The sequence below is a fragment of the Stenella coeruleoalba genome, assembly GCF_951394435.1.
Source record: "Stenella coeruleoalba genome assembly, chromosome: 15".
In the NCBI taxonomy this organism is placed as follows: Eukaryota; Metazoa; Chordata; class Mammalia; order Artiodactyla; family Delphinidae; genus Stenella; species Stenella coeruleoalba.
In genome coordinates, this window is record NC_137161.1 from 58005832 (window position 1) to 58019428 (window position 13597).

At 48.6% G+C, this 13597-nt stretch overlaps 1 protein-coding gene across 4 annotated transcripts in view; it reads left to right on the forward strand.

The window, feature by feature from the left end:
* CIITA (class II major histocompatibility complex transactivator) overlaps positions 1-13597 on the forward strand; it is a gene marked incomplete at its 5' end in the record, with an annotated part of 48578 nt that overhangs the window by 18999 nt on the left and 15982 nt on the right. For 3 of the 4 annotated variants that reach the window (XM_079944070.1, XM_079944071.1, XM_079944072.1), the window contains 7 exons: positions 5608-5754; positions 5994-6089; positions 8465-8527; positions 8706-8786; positions 11088-11132; positions 12199-12339; positions 12737-12880. In XM_079944070.1, coding sequence (XP_079800196.1) covers positions 5608-5754; positions 5994-6089; positions 8465-8527; positions 8706-8786; positions 11088-11132; positions 12199-12339; positions 12737-12880 — 717 coding nt within the window. The remainder of the gene's footprint in view (positions 1-5607; positions 5755-5993; positions 6090-8464; positions 8528-8705; positions 8787-11087; positions 11133-12198; positions 12340-12736; positions 12881-13597) is intronic. The other variant, XM_079944073.1, reaches the window with a different exon arrangement.

Sequence of the window (13597 nt, forward strand, 5' to 3'; positions counted from 1 at the left end):
TAACCCTGGGCTCCTGGCTTCTGGCCACCATGTGGCCTGCGGAAGCAGCTTGTCATGAAGTTGGGGAGCAGAGTGGTGTTAGGGGGCCTTTGGGGAAAGGCAGGGGGGAAAGCCGATAGGCAATGAGGAATCTAGAATCCCCAAATGCCTCATCTGAGTGGGCTCCCACACCCAGTTGGTGAAACTAAAGCTCGTAAGGGTAGAGAATGGTATTCAAGATCAAAGGCAGAGCTGGAACTCAAACCCATGTCTCTAGACACATGGTTCAGAGATTTTCCATTCCTTCCTCAGGAGAAGATCCCAGTCAACAAGTAGGGAAGTATTTCTTCTCATGCTCTTTCATCACAGTGCATAGCAGTGCTGAAGGCTTTGGGGTAGCAAAGGAGTCCCCTTCTCCCTCTGAATGCCTCCTCAGACCTTCAAGGATACACCCCCCTCTCTGGGAAGAAAGCAGCTGATAACTGAGCCTAACCTCACTGTCATCATCTGTACAATGTGTACAATGATACCAATCTCCCAGAACTGTTGTGACAATTGAAACAAGATAATAAATAGAGAGCGTCCAGCACAACCCCAGACACAAAAGACTCTCCCCAGCAGAGATGGAGCACAGAAAGGCTGCAGAAACTGAATATCAAGGTCTGAGCTAGAACATTCTGGTAATACTTGATTTCCCTCAGGGGAGAGAGGAATGAACCTTTATTTCAAAAACGATTTTGGTGTGTATGTGCTTTCAAAACCTGCAGTGTAGTGTGAAATGGGGATGGAAACAAACCCCAAAAGGGACTTTTGGTGGCAAAAGGATTAAGAACTTTTTCTCAAGTTGGATGTGGAAGGTGGTGGCCCAGGGGGAAGGGCGGGTCCAAAGAGAACCTTCTAAAAATACTGCCCACTTACCAGAAAGACACAGCCCACTCCTCTGCTGCACCCCAGACAGCTCCTCAAAAGGAGAACTTGTCTTGCCACCCATGCCTCCTCGCTCCGGGCGAAGGCACCTCCCCAGGGTGGCCAGGGGGCCAGAGCCTGGAAGAAGCTGAGCCTTGGTGCCAGGCAGCTGCTTCAGATCCCAGCTCATTACTCTTCTCTTTGAGCCTGTTTCTTCATCTGAGAAATGGAAATACAAATAGCTAATGTGTGAGTTCAGCTAAACGGGATAATGTCTATAAATCATGTTGTTTGGTACCTGGCACTCAGAGGGCACCTATGAATTCTAGCTAGGCACCATCAGTCCTACTGATGGAGAGAACCCGGGGGTAGGTGAGCTAGAGGAAGGGTTCTTGCACTCAAGGGCTCCTTGGCTGTAGGATCTGTCCTGTGCTGGGGCAGCTGACAGGGACTCGCTCCTCTGCAGTGAGGTGGTCAGGGCTCTCTGCCTCCAGCCTGCTCTGGAATTGCAGGAGGAGGAAAGAGTCCAGTTAGGAGGCTCTGAAGCACTTCCTAAGCATCTAGAGACACAGGAAACATGGTTGTGGGAACCCCGGGAGGTCCCAGGCCAAGTTGATTTTGGCATGAATGGGAGGCGCTATGGTACTTCGGGGAGCTCTAAACTGCAAGCCTAGATTCTCAGGCTCCCAATATAATGGACTTCCTTTGACCGTGGGCCTCCTGTGTGCCTGGCACACCACACAGAGCCCTTCTTGGCCTTTTGATGGTCCCACAAGGTAAGTATCATTATCCCAATCTAGTGGTGGGAAAGCTGATATTCAGAGAGGTTAAGTCACTTGCCTAAGGTCTCCCAGCCAGGATTCAAACTCAAGTTCTCCAACCAGGTGACCTTGGACAGGCCATTTCAGCGAGGTGTCTGAGTATCCTCCTTGGTCAAATAGGCATAATACTCCACATGCCTTCTCCCTAGGGCTCTTTGTGAGCTCAGATTGGGGGCTAGAGGCAGAAGTCTGTTGTGAGCTGCAAATCTTTGTCTAGTCAAGAGGAAATGTGTAAGATGCATGCTTTGTCTTGGAGATGCAGGAAGGTGCTGAGGTATATGTTGGGGGTGTCTGAGAGCAGACTTTCCAGGTTGCACTGCTGCCTCTGGGGCTTGCTTGTTCCTGTGGAGGTTGTGGGGTCTCCTTATGCAAAAGAACAGAAAGCTTGGCTTCACAATGTGGTAACGCAGGAATGGAAGAGAAAGGATCCCTTTATCAGTCTCACAGAGGTAAGAGGTGAATTAATAATAATAATAAGGACCATCACCCACGTTGTGCTCATCAAGTGTGTGCTGGACGCTATTCTATGCTTCCATTCATTAAGCACTTACTAAGTGATGGTCACCTTCCTAAGGGCTCTACATGAATTAACTCACCTAAGCCTTATGAGCTACCAAGTATTATTATTCCCATTTTACAGATGAAGAAACTGAGGGAATTCCCTGGTGGTCCAGTGGTTAAGACTCTGCACTTCCACTGCAGGGGGCCTGGATTCAATCCCTGGTCAGGGAACTAAGATCCTGCAAGCCGTGCACGTGGCCAAAAAATAAAAATAAAGATGAGGAAACTGAGGCTTCAAGAGATTTAAAAAATGAGATTAAAAAGATTTAAAAAATGAGATTAAAAAAACCCAGGTTGTGGTGAGTTGGTAGATAGGAGTGGTTTCAGAGCCAGGCAGTTTGACTCCAAAAGCTCAAAGGAGTTGCCTTCTTTCTCTACTGTCAGTGTATTGCCCTGGTATTTGATCACATTTGGTGATGCTGTCCAATGTTTGAAGCTGAGCTTGTCAATTAGCTAGACTTCTTCAGGCTCTTCCCCACTGTACCTCCCTCCATTGCCCATCTGTGATGGGACCCAGTTTCTATTCCTGAGCCTAGATAAATGGGAGTGCTTATTTGACTGGATATATTCTGATTGGCAGGAAAGAGCGTGGACGGGGAGTCTTGTGCTAGGGGATCAGGTGCAGGCCCCACCACCGGCAGACTCTTGGGCCTCGTGCAAAGTACGTCCCCTCTCAGGGTCTCATCTTCTCCTCTGTAGGATGAAGGAGATTGAGCTTGAAGGTCCCTGGCTGACCTTGTGGGAAAACTGAGAATTTGAGTGACTTGACTAAAGTCACACATTTCGTTCATGGAATTACTGGGGTTCGTCCTGAGCTCTTGTCCCCAGATGCCACAGTCTGGAGAAAGGCAGATGGCTACAATGTAGGCTCGCAATAAAGACCACAGACTGAAAAATGGGAGGCAGGCAGCAGGCAAGATTTGGGACAGGGAGGTCTTCTCTTACCACCCTGGACAGAACAGTAGATTGCTTCGTTGGCTCCCAGGACAACTTGTTGGAAGAAGTGGAACCCTCCCCGCACCTCCCAGCCTTGGCCCCTCTCCAAGAAACGGGAGATGGCGGCCCCATCTTTCAGTTCTGCTTCCTCCAGTCATGGTTGGCTGGGCCTTTAACGCAAGCCTGCTATGTTTGTGTTCCTGTAGCCCACACCCAACCCATTATAAACAGTCCACCCCGGCCAGGGCCTCTCGTTGGACTGGAAAGTTCATTCTCTGTGATATGTGCGTCTGTGTTGAGACCCTCCAGAGCTAGCAAGAGTTGTTGATGAGTGAAAGGAGAAGAAACACCTGGGGAGGTGGTGGTAAGTTGTGCGTGTGTGTTTTCTCACAACATTTCCCTGCTTCAGTTTCATTTTATTCTGGCCCAGGCTGGGCACTCAGAAGGCTGTCTTAGATCCTCTGGCCAGCTCTCTTCTCACCTTCTCCGAGAAGCTTCTTTTGATTCTTTCCAGCATGTATCTGCATCCCAAGTATAGCGGGTTGAATAGTGCCCCCGCCAAAGATATGCCCACATCAAATCCCTGGAACCTTGAATGCTACCTTATGTGGGGAAAAAAAGGTCTTTGCAGATGTAATTAAGTTAAGGATCTTGAACTAATATCCTGGATTATCTGGGTGGGCCCTAAATCAATGTCCATTTAAGAGAAAGGCAGAAGATTAGGAGGTGATGTGACCACTAAGGCAGAGAACGGAATGATGTGGCCACAAGGTCACAAGTCAAGGAATGCCATCAATTCCCAAATATGGAAGAGGCAAGGGAGGATTCTCCCCTGGAGCCTCCAGAGGGACCACGGCCCTGCCTGCACCTTGATTTTCGACTTCTGGCCTCCAGAACTGTGAGGGCATAAGACTCAGTTGCTTCAAGCTACTAGGCTTGTGGTACTTTGTTGCAATAGCAACAGGAAATGAACAGACCATGGAATCATAGACTCCCTGCACTAGAGAGTAGGGCGGGGTCATTGGAGCCACGCAGATGCAGCTTCACACTGGCTCTAGCCAGCAAGAGCTGCACGTCAGGGGGCTGTTAGCCTCTCTGAGCCTCACGCTGCTCGTCTGCAAGAGGGAGACCATAATGCCTACCTCCCAGTGCCAGTGTTTTGTTTTGCTTTAACAGCTTTATTGGGATATAATTCAAATGTCAGACAATTCACTCATTTAAAGGGTACAATTCAATGGCCTTTTTGGTACATTCACACAGTTGTGCAACCAACCCTCAGCCAACTTTAGAACACTTCATCGTTCCCCCAGAAGGAACCTCATACCCACGAGCAATGGTTCCCCATTTCCCTCCACAATTCTCCCTCCACCGTAGCCAACTACGAATTTACTTTCTATGTCCAAAGATTTGTCTGTTCTGTATATTTCATATAAATGGAATCATACAAGATGTGCCTTTGTGTCTGGCTTCTCTCACTTATCAGGATGTTTTCAAATTTCATCCATGTTGAAGCATGTATCAGTACTTTCTTCCTTTTTATGTCTGAGTACTGTATGGATAGACCACATTTTGTTTATCCATTTATCCATTGATGGGCATTTGAATTGTTTCCATTTTTGGGGTATTATGAAGTATGTTTTTATGCACATTTGTATACAAGTTTTTGTGTGGATACAGCCAGGGTTGTTTTGAAGATTAAATGAAGTAGAACCTAAGGCATCTGATATGTCCTCCAACAATTAATAATGAAAGATATTAGAGGAAATATGCCCCAACTCTTTCAATTTACAGATTAGGAAACTGAAGCATGGAGAGGAGCACAGACTTGCTTGAGGTCATCCAAGGCAGGAGAGCATAACACTTACATGCAGGTCCATGAATCAGACTGCCCAGAACTAAATCTTGTTTGGACTTGGGTTACCTTAGGTAGGTCACTTCACCTCTACGAGCCTCAGTTTACTCATGTGCAAAATGAGGTTAGTAATAGTACGTACCTCATATGGTTGTTGATGTGAGGATTAAATGTGCTAGACCACGTGTCTGGCACATAGTAGGTGCTCTGTACATCTTAGCTGTTGTCGTTCATGGTAGTGCCAGCAGCAGAACTTAGGTCTCCTGGCTCCCAGGTATGAGAGGTCTTGAATCTACACTTCTCCAGTTCCCTTTTCTGTGTCACGGGCATCTTCCCAGTGTGACTGTAGGTTCTGTGGAGGAAGGACATAGGGCTGCTTCTCCCCACTGCCCTGAGCACATAAGAGGTGCTGAATGAGAACCTTTGCTCACTTTCTTTGGTTTCTGCCAACCCTGGCCTTCACCAAGAGACCCAGCTGGAGACTGTGATAGGTGTTAATTCCCTGCATCTTTCCAACACCCCATGAGCTAACTGAGTGCGTCTCCCTTCCAGGCAGTGGACAGCACACAACCATGGAGTTGGGGCCTCTAGAAGGTGGGTACCTGGAGCTTCTCAACAGCAATGCTGACCCTTTGCATCTCTACCACCTCTATGACCGGATGGACCTGGCTGGAGAAGAAGAGCTAGAGCTCTGCTCAGGTGGGTTCTCCTCCCTCTGGCCCCTTCCAAGTCCCTCCCCACCCCTCTGCCTGCAGTAGAGATGGCAACCAGGGGAAGCCCTGGCTGTGGAATTCCGGTCAGCACCACGGACAGCTCCAACTCCCTGCCACTCCGGCTCCTGATGGAAATATCTCCCAGCCCGCCCTGCCTCTCCCTCCTTCCCCACCAGCCCTCTTCCCAGATCTTTCCTGCTTCATCCAAGTGGCTTTTCCTCCCAGAACCTGATACGGACACCATCAACTGCGAACAGTTCAGCAGGCTGTTGTGTGATATGGAAGGTGATGAAGAGACCAGGGAGGCTTATGCCAATATCGGTGAGGAAGCATTATGAACCCAGAAAAAGGACAATTGAGGGAAAAGATTCTTTTATCTGTTTTGTTAATCTCACCCATTCACCAGGAGCCTCCAGGCCCTCCCTCAGAAATCGGGGCAAGGGGGGATGGGGAGCGAGGGCTAAAAGGACAGAGAATCGGGGAAAGAAGGGAGATGGAGAAAGGTAGGGAAATAGAGCCCTTCACTAATGAACACCAGGCAAACAAATCTCACTTTTCCATCTTCTGCCTCCATTTCTATACATTTTTCTATTTGTTGCTCTTCTTTCCTTCCCACAAAGCCCGTATCATATGCCCCTCCCTCCCTCCCTTTCTCCTCAGCTCCTAAGCTAAACTACTCTAGTATTTGTAATAACTACCTTTGGGGGGCACTTGCAGCCTGCAAACCACTGTGCATGTGTTATCATATTGAAATCTTACAAAAACAAAGGAAGTAGGTACTATTAGTATCTTCATTTTACAGATGAGGAAATTGAGGTTTAGAGAGATAAAGAATCTACCCAAGGCTGCATTAGAGATAGTAATGGGTAGGTCTGAAATTCAAAGTCCTTATTTTTCACCACAAGAGGGAAGGTATCTAGAGTGGGGAGGTTTGGTAAGGCTCAAGCTGAGAGGCTGGTTGGCAGCTTGAAAAAGACCTACAGTTTTCAGACAAGGGCAGAACTCTTTGGGACTCTCTGGGGAGAGGTGTTTCTGTTGTTTTTTGTGGGGGGTGAAGGATCCCTCCTTACCAGGTTCACCACTGTCTCATACAGAGGCTTTGTTGAATTAGAAAAAGATGCCCCTTCTTCTAGAGGATGCAGCCCCCATTAAGATGTAACAGCTTGGCTATCAAAGTGAAGGCTGGATTCCTGCCCCCATTTGCCCTTTTTTCTGGGCATCCTGTACAGTGAACAACCTGCACAGATGTTCTTCGTGGCCCTTTTCCTGGCATCCCAAGAATCACATCACTTAGGAGGTCTGGCATGAACATGGCTAGACATTCCCCAACACATAGTTAATCCAGCATCATACAAGGGCAGAAAATGGAGAGGAGCAGTAACTGTATGTGTCTCAAAGATTACAGAACTGAGAACCTGCCTGCTTCCTTCCCTTCCTGAGAATTTACTTGGAAGAAGCAGAAATGTTTAGGGCTGAGAGTATTCACATTTCCTCACAACTGGAGGCAGTAATGAATGAGTTGGGCTTTTTCCCAAATCACTTAGGATTTGGGGGCTTTCTCCCCTTAGGGGCATCTACACAGGAAGTGGGAGCAAGTGGAGGAGGCAGCTTCACCCGAGTCTGTTCCTGAAGTCTCTGGTCCTGGGCATGCAGTCATCTGAGGCACCCCGAAGGATTACATTGGCTTCCATTCCCATAAAATGGGAATAATAATCACACCTGCCTCATGGGATCACTGTGAGGATTGAATAAGTTTCTGTGCGTAAAGTGTTTAGAGCAGGAATTTGAGAAGAGTAAGCATTCAGTAAGTGTTAGGTACCACCCCACCACTGCCATCAACACCATCATCATCATTATCACCATTTATGCCCTCACTCCATTCCTCACTCAGAAGCCTTTTATGGCTCCCCATGGCCTGTAAAATCCAGTCCTAACTTTCCCCAACATGAAACCTTTACTGAAGACACCTATTTCTAAGAGTTTCCCAAACACCTCTCCTCACTCTGTCCCCACTACCCAGATAGCCCTACACTTTTCACCTCTCAGAATCTACCCCAACCCCCATCTTTCAAAGTCTGGCTTCAGGACCCCTTCCTCTGGGAAGCCCTCCCTGATTGCCCCATCCCACTATATACACTCTCTCCTCTTGCCATGATAACTGTCTTCCATTTGGCTCCATGCCATGTTCCACTTCCTATAATTAACCACCATTGGTTGTCTACTGTGTACTAGCTACTGTGTTGATTGCTTTAAATGCAGAGCCTCTAACCCTCACCATCCATCCCTCGGTCGTAGGTGTTATTTATTCTCATTACACAGATGAGGAAATGGGGGCCCAGAGAGGTTAAGTAACTGACCCAAGATTGTACAGCTTGTAAGGCAATTGGGGAGTAGAACTGGAATTTAAACTCAAACTCAAGACAACTCTACTACGCTGTGTTGCACTACTTTATAGCAATAGATAAATTTGTATGCATACATATCATCCCTTCAATTAGATTAAGAGCCCATGAAGTTTCAGTGTTCCTTCATTAATTTGATCATTCATTGAGCAACATTTATTGAGCCCCAGTGTGCGCTAGGTCTGGAGGGTCACGGTTCCCCGATGCCCAGCCCAAGGCCGGGCTGGGCAATAAGCATTGCCCAGCATTCGGTGAGAACTAGTTGATTGACTGCACTTTTTCTTGTCTGGGCAGCGGAACTGGACCAGTATGTCTTCCAGGATTCCCAGCTGGAGGGCCTGAGCAAAGACATTTTCAGTAAGTTGGGGGGGTCTTGTCTTAGCCTGCATTTCCTTCCTTGTTCCTTGGAGAGTGCTGTAATACCCGACAACCACCTTTGATGGATGGTCAGATCATCCCCAACATAGGGACAATGGGAGCTCACCTTGGACGTCCACTGACTGTGTGTGTTGGTGTCTTTGGTTTTTCCCCGAAGTCGAGCACATAGGACTGGAAGAAATGATCAGCGAGAGTGTGGAGGTGCTGGAGGAAGCAGGACAGAAAAGTCAGAAAAGACGTGAGTGAGCCCCTCCCTGATCCGGCCTAGCCTTGCTTGACTTCCAGCCATGCCTTGGCTCTAAAACCTGTTACGGCTCCCCGTTGCTTCCCTCGTTAAGTTCTGTCTGCTCTGCCAGGCTTGGGTGTCCCACCCACCTCTTCCCTCACCACTGCTCCCTGGTGACCCAGGGAGGAAGCAGACGGCCCAGGATCAAATGGCCCCTCTCCTGATGGGTCTCTACCTCTGGCTGTTTTGATTGCCATTTCCAAAAGGACCTCTGGGCTCTGGCTTCTCTTCCATCCTTAGTTGTCACCCCTGTATTTAAGGGAGGTCTCTTCAAGCACAGTTTTTTCCCAGCAAGATCTGGGTTTGAATCCTGGATCTGCTGTTTATAGTCTATATGAACTTGGGCAAGTACCTGCATCTCTCTGAGCCTCCTGGTCAGTCTCCCTGCCTCCTTAATCTGTCCTTACCCGGCAGCCAATGTGGACTTTTAAATGCAAATCAGATCATTTTGCTGCCCTGCTAACCCTCCAATGGCTACAAAATACACACCACAAGGGCTGTTTGAGCTGGCCCTTCCCACCTCTCCTAACTCACTATGAGCCACCATGCTCCAGCCATACTGGCTTCTTTCCATTCCTGTAACCCATGTATCCTTTTCAGCCTCAGGGCCTTTGCACTTGCTGTTCTCTCTATCTGGAATGTCCTCCCCCTTCCCATGGTGGGCTTGGGAATCTGTTAGGTCTTGGCCAGCATGTCACCTCCTCCTGAAGGCTTTCCTAGACCAACTTTTTCCATATAAATTACCTCACTTATTTTCACCTTGTTTGTGTCTCTCCTTCCCTGTCGCACTTGTCATAATTTGGACTTATTTTATTTATTGCCTTTTGCTTAGTTCCCCCACTGTGAGGACAGGGACCTTGTCTTTCTTATTACTACATCCCCAGCACCTGGCACATGGCTGGCATGCAGGAGCACCTCAATAAATATCCACTGAATGAAAATTTCCATAAAATGGGCCTAACAGTTAATCAAAAGCTTACTATGTGCCAGACCATGTGTAAACCCTGTACCTAGTTATTTAATTTGAACAGGTAAACAGGTGCATGGCATAAAAATTCAAAATGTGTAAAAAATATTCAGTGAAAAAAAATCTCCCTCCCATCCTTTTCCCCCAGTCCCTCATTTTCCCTCCCTGAAGACAACCTATGTTGCCAGTGCCCTTTTAGTCTTGTTAGGAATATTCTATTTGTCTAAAAGCCAGCTCTTAAAAAAAAATTTTTTTTCACACAAATGACCACATTTTACCTACACTCTTTCTTCATTTAACATGTCTGGGAGGTTATTTTCTTAGCACTAATGGAAAACGCATGGTCCTGCCTCCAGGAATTTCCCTTTCTTTCTATTTTTTTCCTTCCTTTCTTTTTCTTTCTTTCTTTCTCTCTCTCTCTCTTTCTTTCTTTCTTTCTTTCTCTTCCTCTCTCTTTTATTCTTCCTCCTTTCCTTCCTCCCTCCTTCCCTTCCTTCTTTCTTCCTTTCTTTTCATTTCATAAACATTTTCCCTAATATTTTATTATGAAAAATTTCAACATACAGCAAAGATGAAAGAGTTGTACTACAAACAACCATATACCCATCACTTCCATTCTACCATCAGTGTTTGGCTATAGTGGTCCTAACACATCTCTAGCCATCCCTCTATTCATCCGCCCATCCAACCATTTTATTTTTAGAACAGTTCAAGGTAAATTGCAGACACCAGTACTGCCCCATATGTCCTTCAGCATCCTTGTTATTTTTAGGGCTGTGTGGTATTTCACATGATCAACCATAATTTGGTTCATCAGCCTCTTGCTAAGGGACACATAGGGGTTTTCTCAATGTGTTACATGCTTGATACTCACTCAACTGATTTCCAATGCATTCCTGCCAAGTGGGAATCACTGCCCCCATTTCACAGATGAGAGACCAAAGGCTCAGAGAGGCTGTGTTGCAGAGACGCACAGCTAGGAAGGGACCAAAAGCAGGGTTTTTTAAATTTTTAGTATTATTTTTTTTAACTCAAACTCCTCTTGTGTCCCCTCTGTGGCTCTGCCTCTCCCAGTGCCTCACTGTCCTGGGTGCTTCAAGATGGGGTTTGGGCTCAAGCAAATGAGTAGGGGCAGAAATTGTTGGGGGCTGGGGAGGGAAAGGGACCCCCAAGGCCACTTCCCAGCCATTTAAGGCAATTCTATAGGGCCTGCTGGGGTCCACAAGCCCCTCCTGGCTTGGAATACCCCTTCCCTGGGGCTGATGACCATAGTGTTCTCTCTGCAGCCTTCCCAGAGGAGCTGCCTGTGGATCTGAAGCACAGGAAGCTAGGTGAGCAAGGCGGGTGGGTCCTGGGAGATTGATGGGCAGGAAAGCCAGGGCCTCCTCAGGCCCACATGTAAACTGGCCTTTGAAAGCCAGGGCTCAGAGAGGTGAAGCCACTTGTCTGAGATCACACAGCAAGTGAGAGGTGGAGTTGAGATTCAAACCAAGATCATGATTCCATAGCCCGTGCTCTGAAGTTCAGGGACTGCTGGGAGATTCAACTCCTCCTACAAAGGCTCTCCCCTAACACCTCCCTCCTCTTAACTCTGAGTCAGAGCTGAGACCCCATCCTGCCACCACCACCTAGTTCCACTGCCCCTCCAGGCCACATGTCTCCTTTCAGAGTGTAGAGTCATCTCGGATCAGCTAGTTACCCAGTGCCCTCCCACCCTCCGTAGAGCCCCCATGCCTCAGTGAGCCTCTTCCCCCATACTCATCAGTCCCGCTCCCCTCCCACTCAGTTGTTATTGCAAAGGTTGGGCAACCAGCCCCTCTGCGGGAACAGACTGAGGAATGAAAGCCTCATAGTCCGATGGAGGAAGCCTGGTCCCTGCCCTCAGAAAGTTCTAATCGGATGGAGAAGACAGGGACCCTGTCCACGAAGACCCCAGGATGATGGAGAAATAGTCTCTGTCTTCAGGGAGCTCCCAATCTGATGGGGGAGGCAAGTCTCCACCCTCCTAGGGCTCCCAATTAAATGGAGGAGATAAACTCCTGCCCCAGTCTGATGGGCAGTGCTTGGGGCCTCTTAGGGGGCCGGGGGCTCAGTGACTGGCTGTACAAGCTGGTAGGGGCCTGGGCTAACAGCCTATTCATAGGTCTATCCCACCCCTAGCTCTCCATGGCAGGAAGCTCTCAGGGCCCAGTCACAAAGAGGAGGCTGGGGGTAGAGGGCTGCCTGGCACAGAGCAGTTGCTGATAAAACCAGCTTCACCCAGGGCAGCGAAGAGGACAGGAGTTTCCTTCCACTGCCAGTAGAGATCTGCTCCCAGAGCGCTCCCTACCCTGGGAAGGCCCCTGCAGGCACCCACCCAGATCTCACCCAGCCTCTAACATTGGCCCTTCCTCACAGCTGAGCCCCTAGCCATGCCCGTGGTGACCGGTGCTTTCCTGGTGGGGCTAGTGAGTGAATCTTCAGCTCAGCCCTGCCCGTCACCACCTGCTCTGTTCAACAAGGAGCCAGCACCCAGCCAGACCCGGCTGGAGGACACCGGTATGTTAGGGGCTTGCAGAGGGTGGGCTTCCCCGCTGCCCAGAGGCAGGAGCCGCCAGGGACGGGAATTCCTCCCCTACTAGTGTCCCCCACTTCTGTCCCAGCCAATGCCATCCTCGATGTCCCCATCAACCCAGCCTGTGCCAGAAAACATGCCCTGGAAGGAAACGCATTCCTAGGAAACACAGCAGGGAATCCCCGCCAATTAGGGAATTCACCCGCCAGCCCTCTGCTTTCATCAGCTGGGAACTGAGCGCCCTCTCTGTGCCAGCACCACCACCACAGGCAAGCAGACACAGCTGCGGCTCTCTGGAAGACTGGAGCCCTTTAGAAGGGAGTCAGCTGTTAATTAAGATGTTAATGGAGAATCCCACCTCACCGCCTTTGTCTCTTGCAGTGCCCCCTTCCAGTTCCTTGTTGAGCTGCCTGAGTCTCCCTCCTGGACCCATCCAGATCATCCCCACTCTCTCCACTCTGCCCCAGGGGCTCTGGCAAATCTCAGGGGCTGGGACAGGGGTCTCCAGTATACTCATCTACCAAGGTGAGTATGCGAGGCCGGACGCCCCACCCCCTCTGCCTGTGACCTGACTACTCCCTGATCCCATCCCCCCTCCACCCCACCCCTGTCCCAGATATTTGGCAGTTTTAGCCTAGCACCTTCTCATGATCCTCCTTCCCCAGAACACCCATCTCTGTCCCCATTTCCCAAAAATCAAAGCGGAGGAGCAGGGCTCCCCAACGTGGTCTGGGTGAGTGATACACCAAGTGGCTAAGTGGCATTTTTTGGGTCACTTTCCCCGAGTAAGCCTTAGTTTCTCCTTTTCTATCAAAAAAAAATAAACTTTATTATATTTTAAAATCACAGCATCGGGACTTTCCTGACAGTCCAGTGGTTAAGACTTTGCCTTCCAGTGCAGGGGGTGTGTGTTCAATCCCTGGTCTCAGAGCTAATATCCCACATGCCTCATGGCCAAACAACCAAAACAAAAACAGAAGCAATACTGTAACAAATTCAATAAAGACTTTAAAAATGGTCCACATCAAAAAAAAAAAAATCTAAAATAAAAGCACAACATCAATGCATGCTCATTAACAAACCAAGCAATAAGAGATACTTACAAGAGTTCCTGAGTCTCTCCCTCACTCTTTTAGTATACCGTTGTGAACAGTTTGGTATGCATCCTTGCATAGCTTTCTCTGAATTGCCTTGTTTCCAGGTCAGTAAAATGGTCCCTGCTGACCTGCCACATTGAAAGGT